Here is a 16,017-nt window from a genome sequence, read left to right on the forward strand (position 1 = left end):
CCAGAGGATGTACACTGGTACAGATAGGAACTGGAAACGCAGGGAATCCAGGGCAGATGATCCCTTCAGAACCCGTGGTGTGAGTGGCGATACTGGGAGCGTAGAGGGAGAGTGGGCTGGAAAGGGGGAGCCGATTACAAGGATCTACATGTGACATTCTCCCTGGGCGATGGACAACAGAAAAGTGGGTGAAGGGAGATGTCGGACAGTGTAAAATGTGGCAAAATAATAATTTATAAATTATCAAGGGTTATGAGGGAGGGGGGACCGGGGAGGGGAGGGAAGAGGAAAATGAGGACCTGATGCCAGGGGCTTAAGTGGAGAGTAAATGTTTTGAGAATTATGAGGGCAATGAATGCACAAATGTGCTTTATATAATTGATGTATGTATGGATTGTGATAAGAGTTGTATGAGCCCCTAATAAAACGATTAAAAAAAATAAGAGACAAATTACAAAATTTAAATATAAAATTCACATGGCTGAACATTCTTACTGCAGGTTAGTTTTCTTTGTACGTATTCCTTCTCCAGGCTAATTTAAAGTGTTATTTAACCAACTTAAAGATTATTTATGAAGTTTAAAGATTATATTGCTCCCTAAGGCTTTATTCAAACAATTTCAATGAATTCCTTACTATCAAGTGCCGAATGCTCAAAGGAACTTGTTTTAGCCACTGATACTCGAAGCCAAATTCATCAGCTAGCCTACTGTTTATTACATAATCATAGTCAGCACCCAGTATCTGCGGGAGAGGGAAAAGTTTGCTCCAACAGCTAGTCTTCTTAGATCCAACAATTTTTAGCTGAGCACATGGCTGTGAGGGGGCGAAAAAAGGCTACACATATACTCTCAGCCTCCTTGAAGCTAGGAGTGGCTGTGTGACAGTGTAACGTAAAAATGGTACACATGTTGCTTTTTTCCATTAAGGGGACTCTGTCTTCTCTCTTCTTTTCCTCTAGTTGCCTGGGGTCCCAACAACCATACAAGACCCTTGCTAAAGCTGGGAAGAGGCATCATATACCAGGGATTACTGATTACTTCAGAACTTGCTGAATGTAACAGAAATTGACTTCTGTCTTGTCTTGGCCACTGACACTTGCAGGTAAACTTATCCTAACTAACCATTTTTTCTATTTAAAAAAAAAGGCAATTAATGTTTGGTTTGATAAAAGAATTTTTAAAAAGTCATTAAAAATTAAGTATTTAAGTATTTTGGTAATGAAACATGCCAACTACTCCTTAACTAAAATAACAACTGGCTAAAATGTTTAAGAAATGAACGAAATGGTCTCACACAGACTAGTGAGAAAGCTACATTAGGGGAGATCAGCCAATGGAGTGGGTGGAAAACACAAAGTAATAAAGCAAACAAGAAGTATAACGGAAAGTGGAATATAAACAATCTTGAGAAAATCTTGACTATAAATGGAAGCAGAAATATAGTGTTAGCGAGAGAAAGATATGAGTCAAAATGAGTTAGATGAGAGTTAACTACAGAATATTTACAGTCTAGGGAAAGACAAATTTTGAAGTCCAGGAAAGGGGAGAAATTGAGACTAAGGAACAGAACAAGCAACATTGTTAAAAAAAATTAATTAGGACATGGGAAATTTTTCTAACCTGACAATATTCAGCCTTTAAAATGAGAATTCAATATACAGTCTTCATGGAGTAACAGGAAGAAAGTAAAATAAATATCCCTATACTTGTTTATATACTAAGTACTTTCCCATGGTTTAAGATAATCCTTCTCAGCAGTTATGAATGGTAAAGAAGAGCTGTACCAAGCTTAGGAACAACTTAAATTTGGATGATTTCTCATGAACTGAAGAGACAGTGTCAAATAGGTATGTACTTTTAAAGCATATATTATAGAATATATCTATATGTATTAGGGAGCTTCAAAAAGTTCATAGAAAATCTAAGTTTTCCATGAGCTTTTTGCAGATCCTTATCTATGCGCGCGCACACACATACTGTATATACATGCATAATACTAATTATTCCGTTTTCCAACAATAAGTTCTTGCATATACATATATTACATAATCCATGTATCTTTGTTTAGTTATGAAATATGTGAGATATAACTGAACATTTCACTTTACAGAAAGAGGTTATGAATGATAAATGTAATAGTCTCAAAATTGAGGGCTTAGGAATTTCGGAGAAAAACTAAATATTAATTAGCAAAAATCTACAGTACATTTACATTTTTATTGTAGCAAAATATGCCAGTTTAACCATTTTAGTGTATATTACTAGTGTACATTAATATTCACAATGTTTATAACCCTCACTGGTAACCATTTCCAAATATTTTTCATTACCTGAAACAGAACCCAGGTACCCAGTAAGCAATAACTGCCTCCCCATGCCACCAGCCCTGGTAAACACTAAGATTTGTTTCTATGCATTTGCTTATGTTAAATATTTCATATAAATAGGAACATATAATATTTGCCCTTATTTTACTCAAGAGTCTGTTGTCAAGACACATCTATGTCATAGCATGCTACCAGCACGTCATTTATTTCTATGGCTGAGTAATAGTCTATTGCAAGTATGTACCACATTTTAATAATCCATTCATCTGCTAATGGATACTTGGATTGTTTCTACATTTTGTCTACTATAAAAAATGCTCCAATGAATATTGATGTGCAAGCATCCCTGTTTTTCTTTTTAATAAATCATTTTATTGGGGCCTCATACAACTCTCATCACAATTCATACATCCATTCATTGGGTCAAGCACATTTATACATTCATTGCTGTCATCATTCTCAAAACATTTGCTTTCTACTTGAGCCCTTGGTATCAGCTCCTCATTTTCCCCTCCCTCATGAACCCTTGATAATTTATTTTTTTTATATATATTTTTTATTCTTTGCTGGTAGTTAGAGGCCTAATTTTGCTTTGTTTATTTTTTTAATCATTGTATTAGGGGTTCATACAACTCTTATCACAATCCATACATACATCAATTGTGTAAAGAAAATTTGTACATTCACTGCCCTCATCATTCTCAAAACATTTGCTCTCCACTTAAGCCCCTAGCATCAGTTCATTTTTCCCCTCCCTCCCTTATGAACCCTTGATAATTTATAAATTATTATTTTGTCATAGTTTGCCCCGTCCGACGTCTCCCTTCACCCTCTTTTCTGTTGTCCGTCCCCCAGGGAGGAGGTCACACATAGATCCTTGTAATGGGTTCCCCCTTTCCAACCCACCCTCCCTCCACCCTCTCAGTATCGCCACTCATACCACTGGTCCTGAAGTTATCATCCACCCTGGATTCCGTGTTTCCAGTTCCTATCTGTACCAGTGTACGTCCTCTGATCTAGTCAGCTTTGTAAGGTAGAACTGGGATCATGATAGTGGGGGAGGAGGAAGCATTAAGGAACTAAAGTAAAGTTGTATGTTTCATCGCTGCTACGTCTCCTCCCCGAGACCCTTCTGTAAGGGGATGTCCAGTGGCCTACAAATGGGCTTTAGGTTTCCACTCAGCATGCCCCCCTCATTCACAATATGATTTTTTGTTCTGATGATGCCTGATACCAGATCCTTTCAACACCTCGTGATCACACAGGCTGCTGTGCTTCTTCCATGTGGGCTTTATCGTTTATGAGCTAGATGGCCGCTTGTTTACCTTCAAGCCTTTAAGACCCCAGAAGCTATATAGCCGGGTACCATCAGCTTTCTTCACATTTGCTTATTCACCGGCTTAAAAGCGGTTGTGTTGGGAAGGTGAGCATCATAGAATGCCAATTTAATAGAATAAAGTATTTTTGCATTGAGGGAGTACTTGAGTGGAGCCCCAATGTCTTTCAGTTACTTTATTACCAAAGCTATAAATATATGCACAGATCTATTTCCCCATCCTCAGATATAAATATATTTGCATATGTACATGCCTTTATTTAGACCTCTATAAATGCCCTTTGCCTCCTAGCTCTTTCCTTCAAGCCCGTTTTTAATCATTTTAGATAAATACTTGAGAGGAATTGTGGGGTCACATCATTCTACATTTAATTTTTGAGGAACTTCCTGTTTTCCACTGCTGTTTATTTTTAACAAGATGTAAAAAAGTTATAGCGATAAGGCGGAAAGACTGATTATATTAAAAATATTAGAGTATATGAAAATATTTGGAAAGACTGATTATATAAAAAACATGGGTTACATTAAAAATGAGAACTTTCAGTTTATTAAAAATATCACTTCGTTTTAGCTAGCAAGCCACGGAATTTGTGTGTCAACAGTAAATATACTCAAATGATAACCTTAAAATTGGAGTTTAGAGTCCAGCCAGGGGCCCTTTGGAAGAAAGGCTTGACAACCTACTCTGAAATCTATAGGTTGGCCATGAATCACAAGTAACTCAAAGGCAACTTGTTATCAATTTACAGCGTGTGAGAGGATATCTGCAATATGCACATGACAAAGAACTCCTATCCAGAATATGAAACAGCCACTCCAAATAAGTAACAGGAAGAAAACACAAAATGAGCAAAAAGCTTCAGACACTTTCTGAAGATGTGCTCAATTTCTTTTAGTATTCTAGCAACTGTAAGCCACCAATAAAGACCAATGACTATTCCACAATAACTAAAATTCAAAGGACATTAATAGGAAGTACAGTGAAGTTGTAAACAAACCAAGACCACACTAGTATACTGCTAGTTAAGAGTGTACAGTGTACAAAGCAAAAGAATCTACTAAAGATTCCAAGACCAAACAATTCCACTTGCAGAGAAATGCATACCTCTCTCTCCAGCAGATATTAAGAATAGTGAAAGTTTAAACGAAAATACCCTCCGACGTCTTCTTAAAATCAAACAAAACTTCGTCAAACTAGTAAAAAATGTCTGCTGTTAGCATTATGCTCTTTTAAAGAATTCTCTAGATGAGGATCAGCAACTCAAAAGATTGGATAGTAACCTTAGGGGGGCAATACTTACAAGGTATGTTAATGGGAGAGGAGCAACTGGGTGCACAATCTCAAGAATGCAACAATGTCACAGCATGGTAGCTGTAGAAACTGTTGATTTGGTATTAATTTGGTGTTGTTTTCTCAATAAAAATTTACTTTTTCTAACTAATAAAATTTTAAAGTTAAAAAATATTCACAGCAAGATAATAAAGTGGAAATCATTCAAATGCCCGCCAATAAAATAAAAATGCTACAAAGAAACAAGAAAAGATTAAAGGTACAACAGACAACACAGATGAAATTTCCCAAATATAATCTTGAATGAAAAAAGCAAGACACAAAAGGGTACATATTTATTTATTGTTCCATTGATACAAAGTTTTAAAATCCACAAAGGAACCTGGATACGGGAGTCAGGCTGATGAACACACTTGGATGAAAAGGAAGGACCCCTGCAATTGTTAATGACATTTTATTTTTCAATCTAGACACTGATTACACAGTGTATTTATTTTAAGAAGCGAGGAAACTATTGATACTAAAAATCTAGAAGTTGGAATATAACATTTTAATTAATTTATTTTCAAATATTCTAAAGGCACACACAAAATAAATATTGAATATATTCATAGTTAAGTATTTATGCAGTTGAAATTATTGGTGTCCTACTTTCTACATCTTCCTTCTCCCTTAGAGTAAAAACATTCCATGAATTATGACTAAATAGGGCATACTAGAATGAAGACTTAATTGTTTCTTGAATTTCCGTCTCTTAAAGCAATGTGACTACAATTTGACTAAGATGGACGAACAAAGTGCAACTCATAGTTCTTGCCTCTAAGGGTATGTAGCCTTTGGAACTCAGCTTTGTCAACCTTGGCGAATTTGTTCTCTTCATGTGAGATGGCTCCATCCTCCACATGCCTCTTTTCCCTGGCTGAGGGCACGGTGGAAAAACGAGGGTCCTATTTTATCTTGAAGCGAAGTCACATATTGAGTTTGGGAGTACACAAAAGCCTGGCTTCCAACCTAACCCAAAAGCTAAATAAATCCCTCACCACCTACTCAGAGCTCAGAGGAACTCTCTATTTTGGGTCTCTATTACAGCAATCTAGTCTATATCCAAACTGACACTGCATATAAAAACATTTCATGACCAATTTGGCCAATTTCAGGCAAGAAAATATATTGAGTAGAAAATTCAAATATCTCATTGTATCAAAGTAATGGATACAAACCCCATGATTAAATGAGCAGAAATGCAAAAGATATTTAACAATATCTATAGCCATATAGGGCTGGTTGCTAAGAGTCAGAGTCGACTCAATGGCAATGGATTTAAATATTATTAGTAAAAACTACGTAAAATAATAAAGAAAACTACTAAAGTATGGCAAAGAGTTATTTATCAAAACCTATTAAGTAATAAAGACAATATATTAAGTAATACACTGTCTTTATTAAAGTTAGGAACAAGACCCACAACACTAAGATTGTCTAGCCCCTGGTGTAGTAGTACTGAGATTTGATTCTGGAGGTAGTTTACCCTAAAGTATGTGTAAAAAGCACAGTTTATAATAAAATGCATGTCCTGTGTGGAATTCTGAGGAAAACCACAGATTCGCTGATTAACAATGCATTTTTAAAAAGGCAATTATTGTATATACTCAAGTAGTAGCTGACCCAAATATATGCCAAGGCACCTAATTTCACCACACAAAAAACTGGGGAAACTTATTGACTCGAGTATAAGTCTAGGGTGGGAAATGCAGCAGCTACTGGTAAATTTCAAAATAAAAACAGGTACCAATAAAATTACATTGAGGCATCAGTAGGTTAAATGTTTTTGAATATTTCAAAGAAAAACTGTAAACTAGCTCTGTAAGTGGAAGAGGAACCACAAAAACAATATGGCATCAACAATAACTATACACGCTGTGTTTCTGCACACGCTGCATTACTACATTCGCTGCCTTACTGCATGTATACAACACAGCTTGTATAGTTTGAGGCCTGATGCAGTCTGATGATATTCCAGAATGTGATGACAACTGTTTGCATACAGCAGCCTTTGTTAGGCTCATCATATACAAGCTGCGTTGTGTACGCACTGTTACTGAATACGCAAATGTATGGAAGGTGCTAACACAACACATGCAGTAACAGTGCGTACACAACACAGTGTGTATATGATGAGCCCTAACACAGTCTGCTCTATCCAAGCAGAGTTAACACTGGGTCCAGATAAGGGTTAATAAGAAAACAAAAAATAAAATACAGCAGACTAAGCACTGTAAATAAACATACTGTATATCCAAGACCAGAGATATACCGGTACTTGTATTCGGCAATGCTTGTGTGGAGCAAGGGGGCGTGACCAAGCACAGATAAGACTGTAAAAGCTATGTCATTGGTCACGGCCCTGGAGAAGAGCGGCTGGGCGCATCCAACATTCATCTGATAAGGATGCAGTGCACCCCAGGTGCCAGCACACAGAAGCGGGCAGGTTCTTGCCCAATACGGCACAGACAACAGAGGCTGCCGGCGTGCAGGAGAAAAGAGTGATGATATCAGCAGTCTTCGGACAACCCAAAGGCTGCAGGCACCCGCAGATGAGTAGGAGACTAGAGATCAGGTTAGTACGACCCTCACTCGTGTATAAGCTAAGGGGGGCTTTTTCAGCATAAAAAGTGTGCTGAAAAATTTGGCTTATACATTAGTGTTTACGGTAGTTCTCTTTTGTGATCTTTCAGGCTTTTGTTGTCCTTAAATTCCAATTTTCCTCCTAGTCTTTCTTAACAGGTTTTTGTTTGTTTTTCCTTACTTTAAATAATTCCTAAATAAAGATCTGTAGTTTAAAAGGAGAAGACTAATAGTCACAACTACCACTATTTCTCTTCAGTAAATATTAAACAAATAAAATAAAGATATTTATATACTTGATATTTTATATGAAAGATGCATCATTGAATAACTGCAAAATTTGAGTTTAACAAAAACTAAACAGTGTCTACAGTAGTTTAAGTTTAGCTGCATATAAGAACAATATATTTGATACATAGTTGCTTAAGAAAAAAAGTTAATTTCTCACTATGTAAATAGTCTTCAGTGTTCCAGGCTCCAGGTCTCTGCTCTATTAGGGGGCAGCCCTCATCCTCATCATCCAAGGAAGCTGGAACTCCAGCAGGCAGCAGAATAAAAGAAAGGCTAAACAGTGTGCCCATTCCAAGACATGCCATGAGTCCCTCACAACACTTACTTTATCTCACTGGCCAGGATGTAACATATAACCACATAGGGGACCCTGGAAAAGCAGCTATTTAGTCTGAATGGAGTTGTTCCTGGATGGCACAAATGAAGCACTTGACTGCTGGCTGGAAAGCTGGTGGTCTGTGGTCTGAACCTACCAAGAGGCACCCTGGGAGACAGGCCTGTTACCCTTCTGCTGAAAGGTCAGAACCTCGAAACCCCTGTAGAGTAATTCTGCTTTGCATACGTAGGCTCAGGAAGAGTCGGAATCAATTCAGGGGTACTTTATAATGACACATCTTTACTGAAGGGCTTTCTTCACAGAATCATTGACTGGATTCAAACTGCCAACTTTGAAGACCCTAGATGTACTGAATTAGAAACTCTGGAAGTGGCCTTAGTTTTAACAAACCGCCTTGGGGAGTCAAGCACTGCTTTATTCTCATGGTTGTACCCTGTTTCCCTGAAAGTAAGACATCCCACAAAAATAAGACCTACTTACAGTTTTGCCTCTTGCTGAAATATAAGGCACCCCCCCAAAAAAAAAAATAAGACCTCCCCAAAAATAAGCCCCAACCCACGGCCGAAGCTTCTGTAACTCTGGACTCCGGACAGTAGCAGCGGGCACCGCCACACAGCTCACTGTTGGCTGCAGCGCAGCCGGAGCAGACAGGAAGTGCGAGATCTCTTTTAATAAAACAACAAACAATAAATGTGTACCGTATTCTTCTTCATGGAAAAATAAGATATCCCCTGACAATAAGGCCGAGCGCATCTTTGGGAGCAAAAACTAATATAAGACACTGTCTTATTTTCAGGGAAACAGGGTATGACTACTGATGTAGCTATCTGTCTTTCCATTGGTCCTCTCGATATAACCTGAGTGTCTGTAAGTGAGCTCCGCTTACCCTAAGTCCTTGTTAACACTTACACATTTTGATAATAACTTGTACCTTTTGTGAGATACAGTGAACTCTCGTTTATCGCGGTTAATCGGTTCTAGACCCTACCGTGATAAATGAAATTCCGCGAAGTAGGATTCCTTATTTGTAAATCAAATTATTTTCGTAGTTAGAGCATAGAGGACATGAAAAAACACCCTTTAGTCACCATTACACTTGTATTACCCAATTTATTAAACGAAAAAGGGAAAATACAGTAAAACATTTTGGATGTTACAATTATCATTTATTATTTATTATATTATTTATGGCATCTAGTTTACAGTATTACATATTTCACATACAGTATTATTATACAGTTCTTACAAATACTGTAATCAATAGCCTATGAAATGACTTAAGGGATGTACTCTACAGGTGGGTCGCCGTCTTTTTCCTCTGAAGGAGCGGGTGTAGGCAGTGGGTGCTGTTACGCAAAAACTGCGATAGAGTGAAGCCGCGGAAGTCGAAGCGCGAAGTGGCGAGGGTTCACTGTACACTACTCCCATGGTTTCAGTTGTCAACTTAATTTATGTAATAAACTGACTTCCAATTTTACTCATTGTTTGAGACCAGAAGAATCTGCTGCTTATCTTACTTTTGCACTTGGATGTTCCACAGGAACCTCAAACTCAATATAGAAATCTGAATTTGCTGTGTTGTCTATTATCTTCTTTTATTCTGCTATCTTCTTTTATTCTCTAATATAAATGAAAGGCTCTGTCTTCAGTCTAGGCAATTATTCCAGTCCATGTCCAAAACCTGGGGATGATTGCTGCAATTCCTTATTCATTCAATTGCTCACCAATCGCAATCAATTTTGCCTTACTTAAATCCTCCAAGTCTCTAAATCACAATGCCCATTGCCAAAGTATAAGCTACTACCGCTTGTATTATTACAGCAGGCGCTTCTTAACTGCTTTTCTTCCAGTATTGCACTCCTCCAATTCAATGAACACAAAGCCAGACTGTGTTTTTACCGGTTTAGGCTGAACCACACGAAACTGCTGATATCCAACCACTCTCTCCTTTAAACATGGCAATTTCATGTGATTCATAACCTCAGAAACACAAAAGTAAAAAAACCTTCAGCAGCCCTCCACTGCTCTTAGGATAACATTGATGATGATTTGACTACTAACATTAGTAGTTCACAGGGCTTATTTCCCATGCTGGGCAGGCAAATCTACTCAGTGCATTTTAAATGCTTAAGGTAGACATCCACCCTTTTTTAAACTGACAAAACAAGTTCTCAGTTCAAAGAGCATTTAGGGTGATAGCTCCAGAAAGATAAAAAGAATACCTAAACTTTGTTTTCTCCCAAGCCAATTTCCATCAACAACCAACACTGCAATTTGCAACAGCCCATGCCAATCTAGATTTGCGATCTTAAATTCATCAACTTAAGCACACTTTCCTTACACTACAGAGAGAAAAGGAGCAGCTGCCGTGGCACATCAATGAGGGCGTTAGGGATCTAGGAGGCACTTTGAATGAGATAGACTTTTGTTTCCATACTAACTATAAATCTCACTTAAAAAAACTGTTCAAATGTATTGGATTAGTAACTATAGGTTTATGTTTCAAATTCATATAGGCCACTAGATTTCTAAACTCTTTTTCTTTTTGTAAAATCATTTGGGGGGGCTCTTACAGATTATAACAATCCATAAATCAATTATATCAAGGAAACTTGTACATATGTTACCATCATAATTTTCAAAACATTATCTTTCTACTTGAGCCCTTATCAGTTTTTTCCCTCCCTTCCTCAGCGAACCTCCTACCTAAATTCTATTTTTCTTGACTGTAAATCAAGAGAAAATAATTATGAAACAAAGGGCAAAAAATGTGGCAAAGTAAAATCTTGACAGTCTGCTATAATAACCTCAAGCTGAGAACTTCTCTCTGGGCACTCCAGTACTTGCATTAAAATAAGTGCCTGCTGATTGATTAATTTACTCCTGCTTCAGTGATAGTGGTCAGAGTTGCTACTATTTGTTTTTTAACAAACCTGTATAGTTTGGAAGAGAGCATATTACTGAAATATTAAGGTTGTCCCCCAGTGCTATAATGGCTAGATCACAAAACACTAACCTCAAGTGTTATATCACCACTTCCCCCATCCTCACACTCGCGTACACATTCTCTTTCATCTCCCTCCTTTTCTGTAATTTTTTCCTTCCCATGAAACTATATTCCCTTTATCTTTTACCTGGATAATTCCTGCTTATTCTTCAGGTTTTAGGTTATATTTCATCTTTTTCTGAGACACCTTTACTACCTGGATAGTCATACCACCTTATACTTCATTTAGCACACTATATGGTTTTTTACTGCTCTGTACAAGGATGCTCCAAAAATTTGTGGAAAAATGGAATTAAAAGATAATGACATTTTCCCAAGGACTTTTGGAAGTCCTATTACTGTGAAATTTGAAACCTCCAAAATGCAAGCATATAGATGGATTAGCTGTACAAGAGATTTATTAAAGAAAATGACTACAAAGAATCAGGTGGGAGAATAAGGAAAGAAGAATCTCAGAGAATTTTAATAAGCCTGAGGGGGAGTCCTCAACCAAAGTCACCAATCAGAGAACTTTAGTGACTTCTAAAAGGATGAGTCCTCCTACACTAGCACCACCCTGCCATTTTCAATCGCTGACCAGGAGCTGCCTGAGGAAGCACCAGTGCAGTGAGACTCCAGGGGTGACTCCAGAGGGGTGACCCCTGGGACTACCCATCAGTTACACTTCCTGTAGCACAGTGGTTCTCAACCTTCCTAATGCCACAACCCTGTAATACAGGTCCTCATGTTGTGGTGACCCCTCCAACCATGAAATTATTTTCATTGCTGCTGCTACTTCTTTTTTTTTAAATCATTTTATTGGGGGCTCATACAATTCTTATCACAATCCATACATACATCCACGTGTCAAGCACATTTGTACATTTGTTGCCATCATCATTCTCAAAACATTTTCTCTCTACTTGAGCCCTTGCTATCAGCTCATTTCCCGCCCCCCTCCCCGTTTCCCCCTCCTTCATGAACCCTTGATAATTTATAAATTATTATTTTGTCATATCTTACCCAATTCCTTCACCCACTTTTCTGTTGTCTATCCCCCAGGAAGGAGGTTATATGTAGATCCTTGTAATTGGTTCCCCCTTTCCACCCCACCCTCCCTCCACCCTCCTGGTATCGCCACTCTCAGCACTAGTCCTGAAAGGATCATCTGTCCTGGATTCCTTGTTTCCAGTTCCTATCTGTACCAGTGTACATCCTCTGGTCTAGCCAGATTTGTAAGGTAGAATTGGGATCATGATAGTGGGAGGGGAGGAAGCATTAAAGAACTAGAGGAAAGTTTTATGTTTCATAGGTGCTATACTGCACCCTCGTTGCTACTTCCTGTAATTTTGCTACTGTTATGAACTGGGCAACCCCTGTGAAAGGGTCATTCAACCCCCAAAGGAGTCATGACCCACAGGTTGAGAACCGCTGCTGTAGCAGACGTGAGCACACAGTTCCACAGCAGCCACAATTCCCCCCAGTAGGTTTAAACAGTGTAGCTAGGGGCTTTTATTTCTCTTTACTGTAATAAAACTTATAAGATATTCAATACATGTTTATTTTTGAAACTCAAGTCTCAGTATTAAATCAGCAAAACAAGATAAATTAACAAACCTCATTATTATTATTTTTTATGTACTTAAAAATATACCCCAAGACATCAGATTCTTCCAGAACTCCAAGAGCGGAGAGAATAAATAAAAGAAGCGACATTCATAAAGAGCAATTGGTCCACAGTTGCTGATTCTTAGGGGTCTCTACATTCTATCACTTTCTAAAGAGAGAGTATGTAAATGAATAGATCATGTCCAGGATTCCTTCCGGCCCCCAAATTTCAGGAGCCCAAATCCACTACCATCGAGTTCATTCTGACTTATAACAGGGAGCCCCCAGGACAGTTTCACAGAAGAAACCGTGGTAACACTGACTTTCTGGTTAGCAGTTGCGCATATAACCACTGTGCCACCCAGCTTGCTGATTTCAAGGGTATACATTTTTTAAGTCATGTGGTTCCTTATAATGTGTAAATTATCTCTATTAATGATCTCCTCTACCTGAACATCTATACCACAGAACCATACTGCCACAAATTTTAGTTTTTGCTCTTAGAGTGGCACTTCAACATGTCTGTAAAATGAGACATGTAAGAACACTGTTTAACAACAACTTGAAACCCCAACAGAGAAAACATTTCAGATTTGAAAAAAAATTAAGACTCACCATACACACCTGTCACAGAAATAGAACTGCTCATGGTAAAAGGTCCGTTAATGATGCCAGATGAAAGAAGCTCATCAGATCCCCGCTGAAAAGCAAAAGCAATGCTCAGTTAAAACAAGTTTGGATAATGGGTTGGGATATTTACTACTGAGAATATTAAAAATGAATACATTCACCTGAATATTGAGACATTTCAGGGAAATATAGTCAAGAATCACAAAACTTAACAGTTAAAAGTGAGCTTTACAGTAAAAAAATTTTTTACACAATCTATGATTGGTAGCTAGCCCAAATTGTGTAAAAAAGCGTCATCACAAAAATGGAGTCATAATTCTACAACCATTTTTTATCAAACTCCATTCTCCGAGTATTTGTTTGAAGTATCAGAAACTCTAAGCATCATGTAAGTGCAAATATATTATACAGGCAAATACCTTGTGAAAGCCTCCTTTAAAATTTTGACCTATTTTTCCCTTTTCATTTTGTTTACAATTAATTTCTGGTAGGTTCTTAAGTTTTTAATTTATATGTGATGATGACCGTTAACTTTTAATGGCATTGGCAGTGTTGTGCTCCTATAAAACCATGATAAAAAAAGTGGACAATATAGTTAGCACAGAATTTTTTAGGGAGCTGGAACATAACTTTTCTGAAGGACCCCAGCTTCAGGTTTTTTAAACCTTCTTCTCACCTAAATTAATATGTATCTATCCTCTAATTCCTGATTCGCACACACCAGCCGCACCCTCCCCAATATTCAATCTTTTGTGACTAATTTCACTCAGCATATTGTCTTTGAAGTTTCTTGATGTTATGACGTAGTTCACAGATTCATCATTACCTGTTAGTGTTGTGTAGTAAGTACTCCATTGTGTACATATAAACCATAGATTTTTCTCCATTCTCCCATTAATAAACATTTGGTGTTTCCGCCTTTTTGCTATTATGAATATGGTTGCAGTGAACACAGATGACATATATGTTCGTGTTAAATGTGTTCATGTCATGGCTCCGATTGCTCTAGGACAGCAGTTCTCAACCTGTGGATCACAACCCTTTGGGGGGGTCAAACAAGCATTTCACAGGAGTAGCCAAAGACCATTGGAAAACACTTATTTCTGATGGTCTTAGGAATCGGGACACCACTCCTCTACCTGTCTCCAGGTGGGTCTGCCCACATGCAGATATGCCCACATACTAGTACCTGGCGTGAAGACTGTTACCCATGCTACCCCATGCGTCAAGACAAAATTTCATTTATTTGTCATTAGAAATAAAACATTTCACAATATATAATTAGATATTGTTTCTGTGATTCATCACTATGCTTTCATTCTGTTCAACTTGTAACAATGAAAATACATCTGGCATAGCAGATATTCACATGACAATTCATAACATTAGCAAAATTACAGTTATGAAGTGGCAATGAAAATAATGTTAAGGTTGGGGGGTCACCACAACATGAGGAGCTGTATGAAATGGTCGCGGCTTAGGTAAGTTGAGAACCACTGCTCTAGGATATACAGGTACACCAAGTATTAGGATTGCCAGATCTTACTGTAGTTCTATTTTCAAATTAACATCATACTGTTTTCCATAGTGGTTACATTTTACTTTCTTTTTTTAAGTTTTATTGGAGGCTCGTACAATTCTTATCACAATCCATCCATCCATTGTGTCAAGCACATTTGTGCCATCATCATTCTCAAAACATTTTTTCTACTTGAGCCCTTGGTATCAACAGCTCATTCCCCCCCCCCTCCTTCCCTGCCACCCCAACAAACCCTTAATAATTTGTTATTATTTTGTCATGTCTTACACTGACCGATGTTTCCCTTCACCCACTTTTCTCTTGTCTGTCCCCCAGGGAAGGGGTTATATGTAAATCATTTTGATTGGTTTCCCCCCTCTCTACCCCACCTTCCCCTTATCCTCCTGGTATCTCTACTCTCAATAATTGGTCCTGAGGGGTTTATCTGTCCTGGATTCCGTGTTTTCAGCTCTTATCTGTACAAGTGTACATCCTCTGGTCTATCCGGATTTGTAAGGTAGAATTGGGATCATGATAGTGAGGGGGAGGAAGCATTAAAGAACAAAAGGAAAGTTGTATGTTTCATCGTTGCTACACTGCACCCTGACTGACCGTCTCCTCCCGGCAACCCTTCTGTAAGGGGATGTCCAGTTGCCTACAGACGGGCTTTGGGTCTCCACTTTGCACTCCCCCTCATTCACACTCATATGATTTTTTGCTCTTTGATGGCCTGATATCTGATCCCATCAACACCTCATGATCACAGAGACTGGTGTGCTTCTTCCATGTGGGCTTTGTTGCTTCTCAGCTAGGTGGCCACCTGTTTATCTACACTGGATCTTTTTATAGCCAGGCACCATCAGCTTTCTTCACATTTGCTTATGCACCCACTTTGTCTTCAGTGATTATGTCGGGAAAGGTAAGCATCATGGAATGCAAGTTTAATAGAACGAAGTGTTCTTGCATTGAAGGAGTACTTGAGTGGAGGCCCAATGTCCTTCTGCTACCTTAATACTAAACCTATAAATGTATGCACATAGACCTATTTCCCCATCGTCATATATA

At 38.1% G+C, this 16,017-nt stretch overlaps 1 protein-coding gene across 3 annotated transcripts in view; it reads right to left on the reverse strand.

Annotated features, from left to right (window-relative positions):
- Window positions 1–16,017, reverse strand: part of PTBP3 (polypyrimidine tract binding protein 3) — an 80,005-nt gene that overhangs the window by 44,615 nt on the left and 19,373 nt on the right. For 2 of the 3 annotated variants that reach the window (XM_045296566.1, XM_004710947.4), the window contains exon 3: window positions 13,419–13,503. In XM_045296566.1, coding sequence (XP_045152501.1) covers window positions 13,419–13,421 — 3 coding nt within the window. In that variant the 5' untranslated portion in view covers window positions 13,422–13,503. The remainder of the gene's footprint in view (window positions 1–13,418; window positions 13,504–16,017) is intronic. The other variant, XM_004710948.4, reaches the window with a different exon arrangement.

The sequence above is a fragment of the Echinops telfairi genome, unplaced genomic scaffold (assembly GCF_000313985.2).
Source record: "Echinops telfairi isolate 266 unplaced genomic scaffold, ASM31398v2 ScPeMD7_7410;HRSCAF=8448, whole genome shotgun sequence".
In the NCBI taxonomy this organism is placed as follows: Eukaryota; Metazoa; Chordata; class Mammalia; order Afrosoricida; family Tenrecidae; genus Echinops; species Echinops telfairi.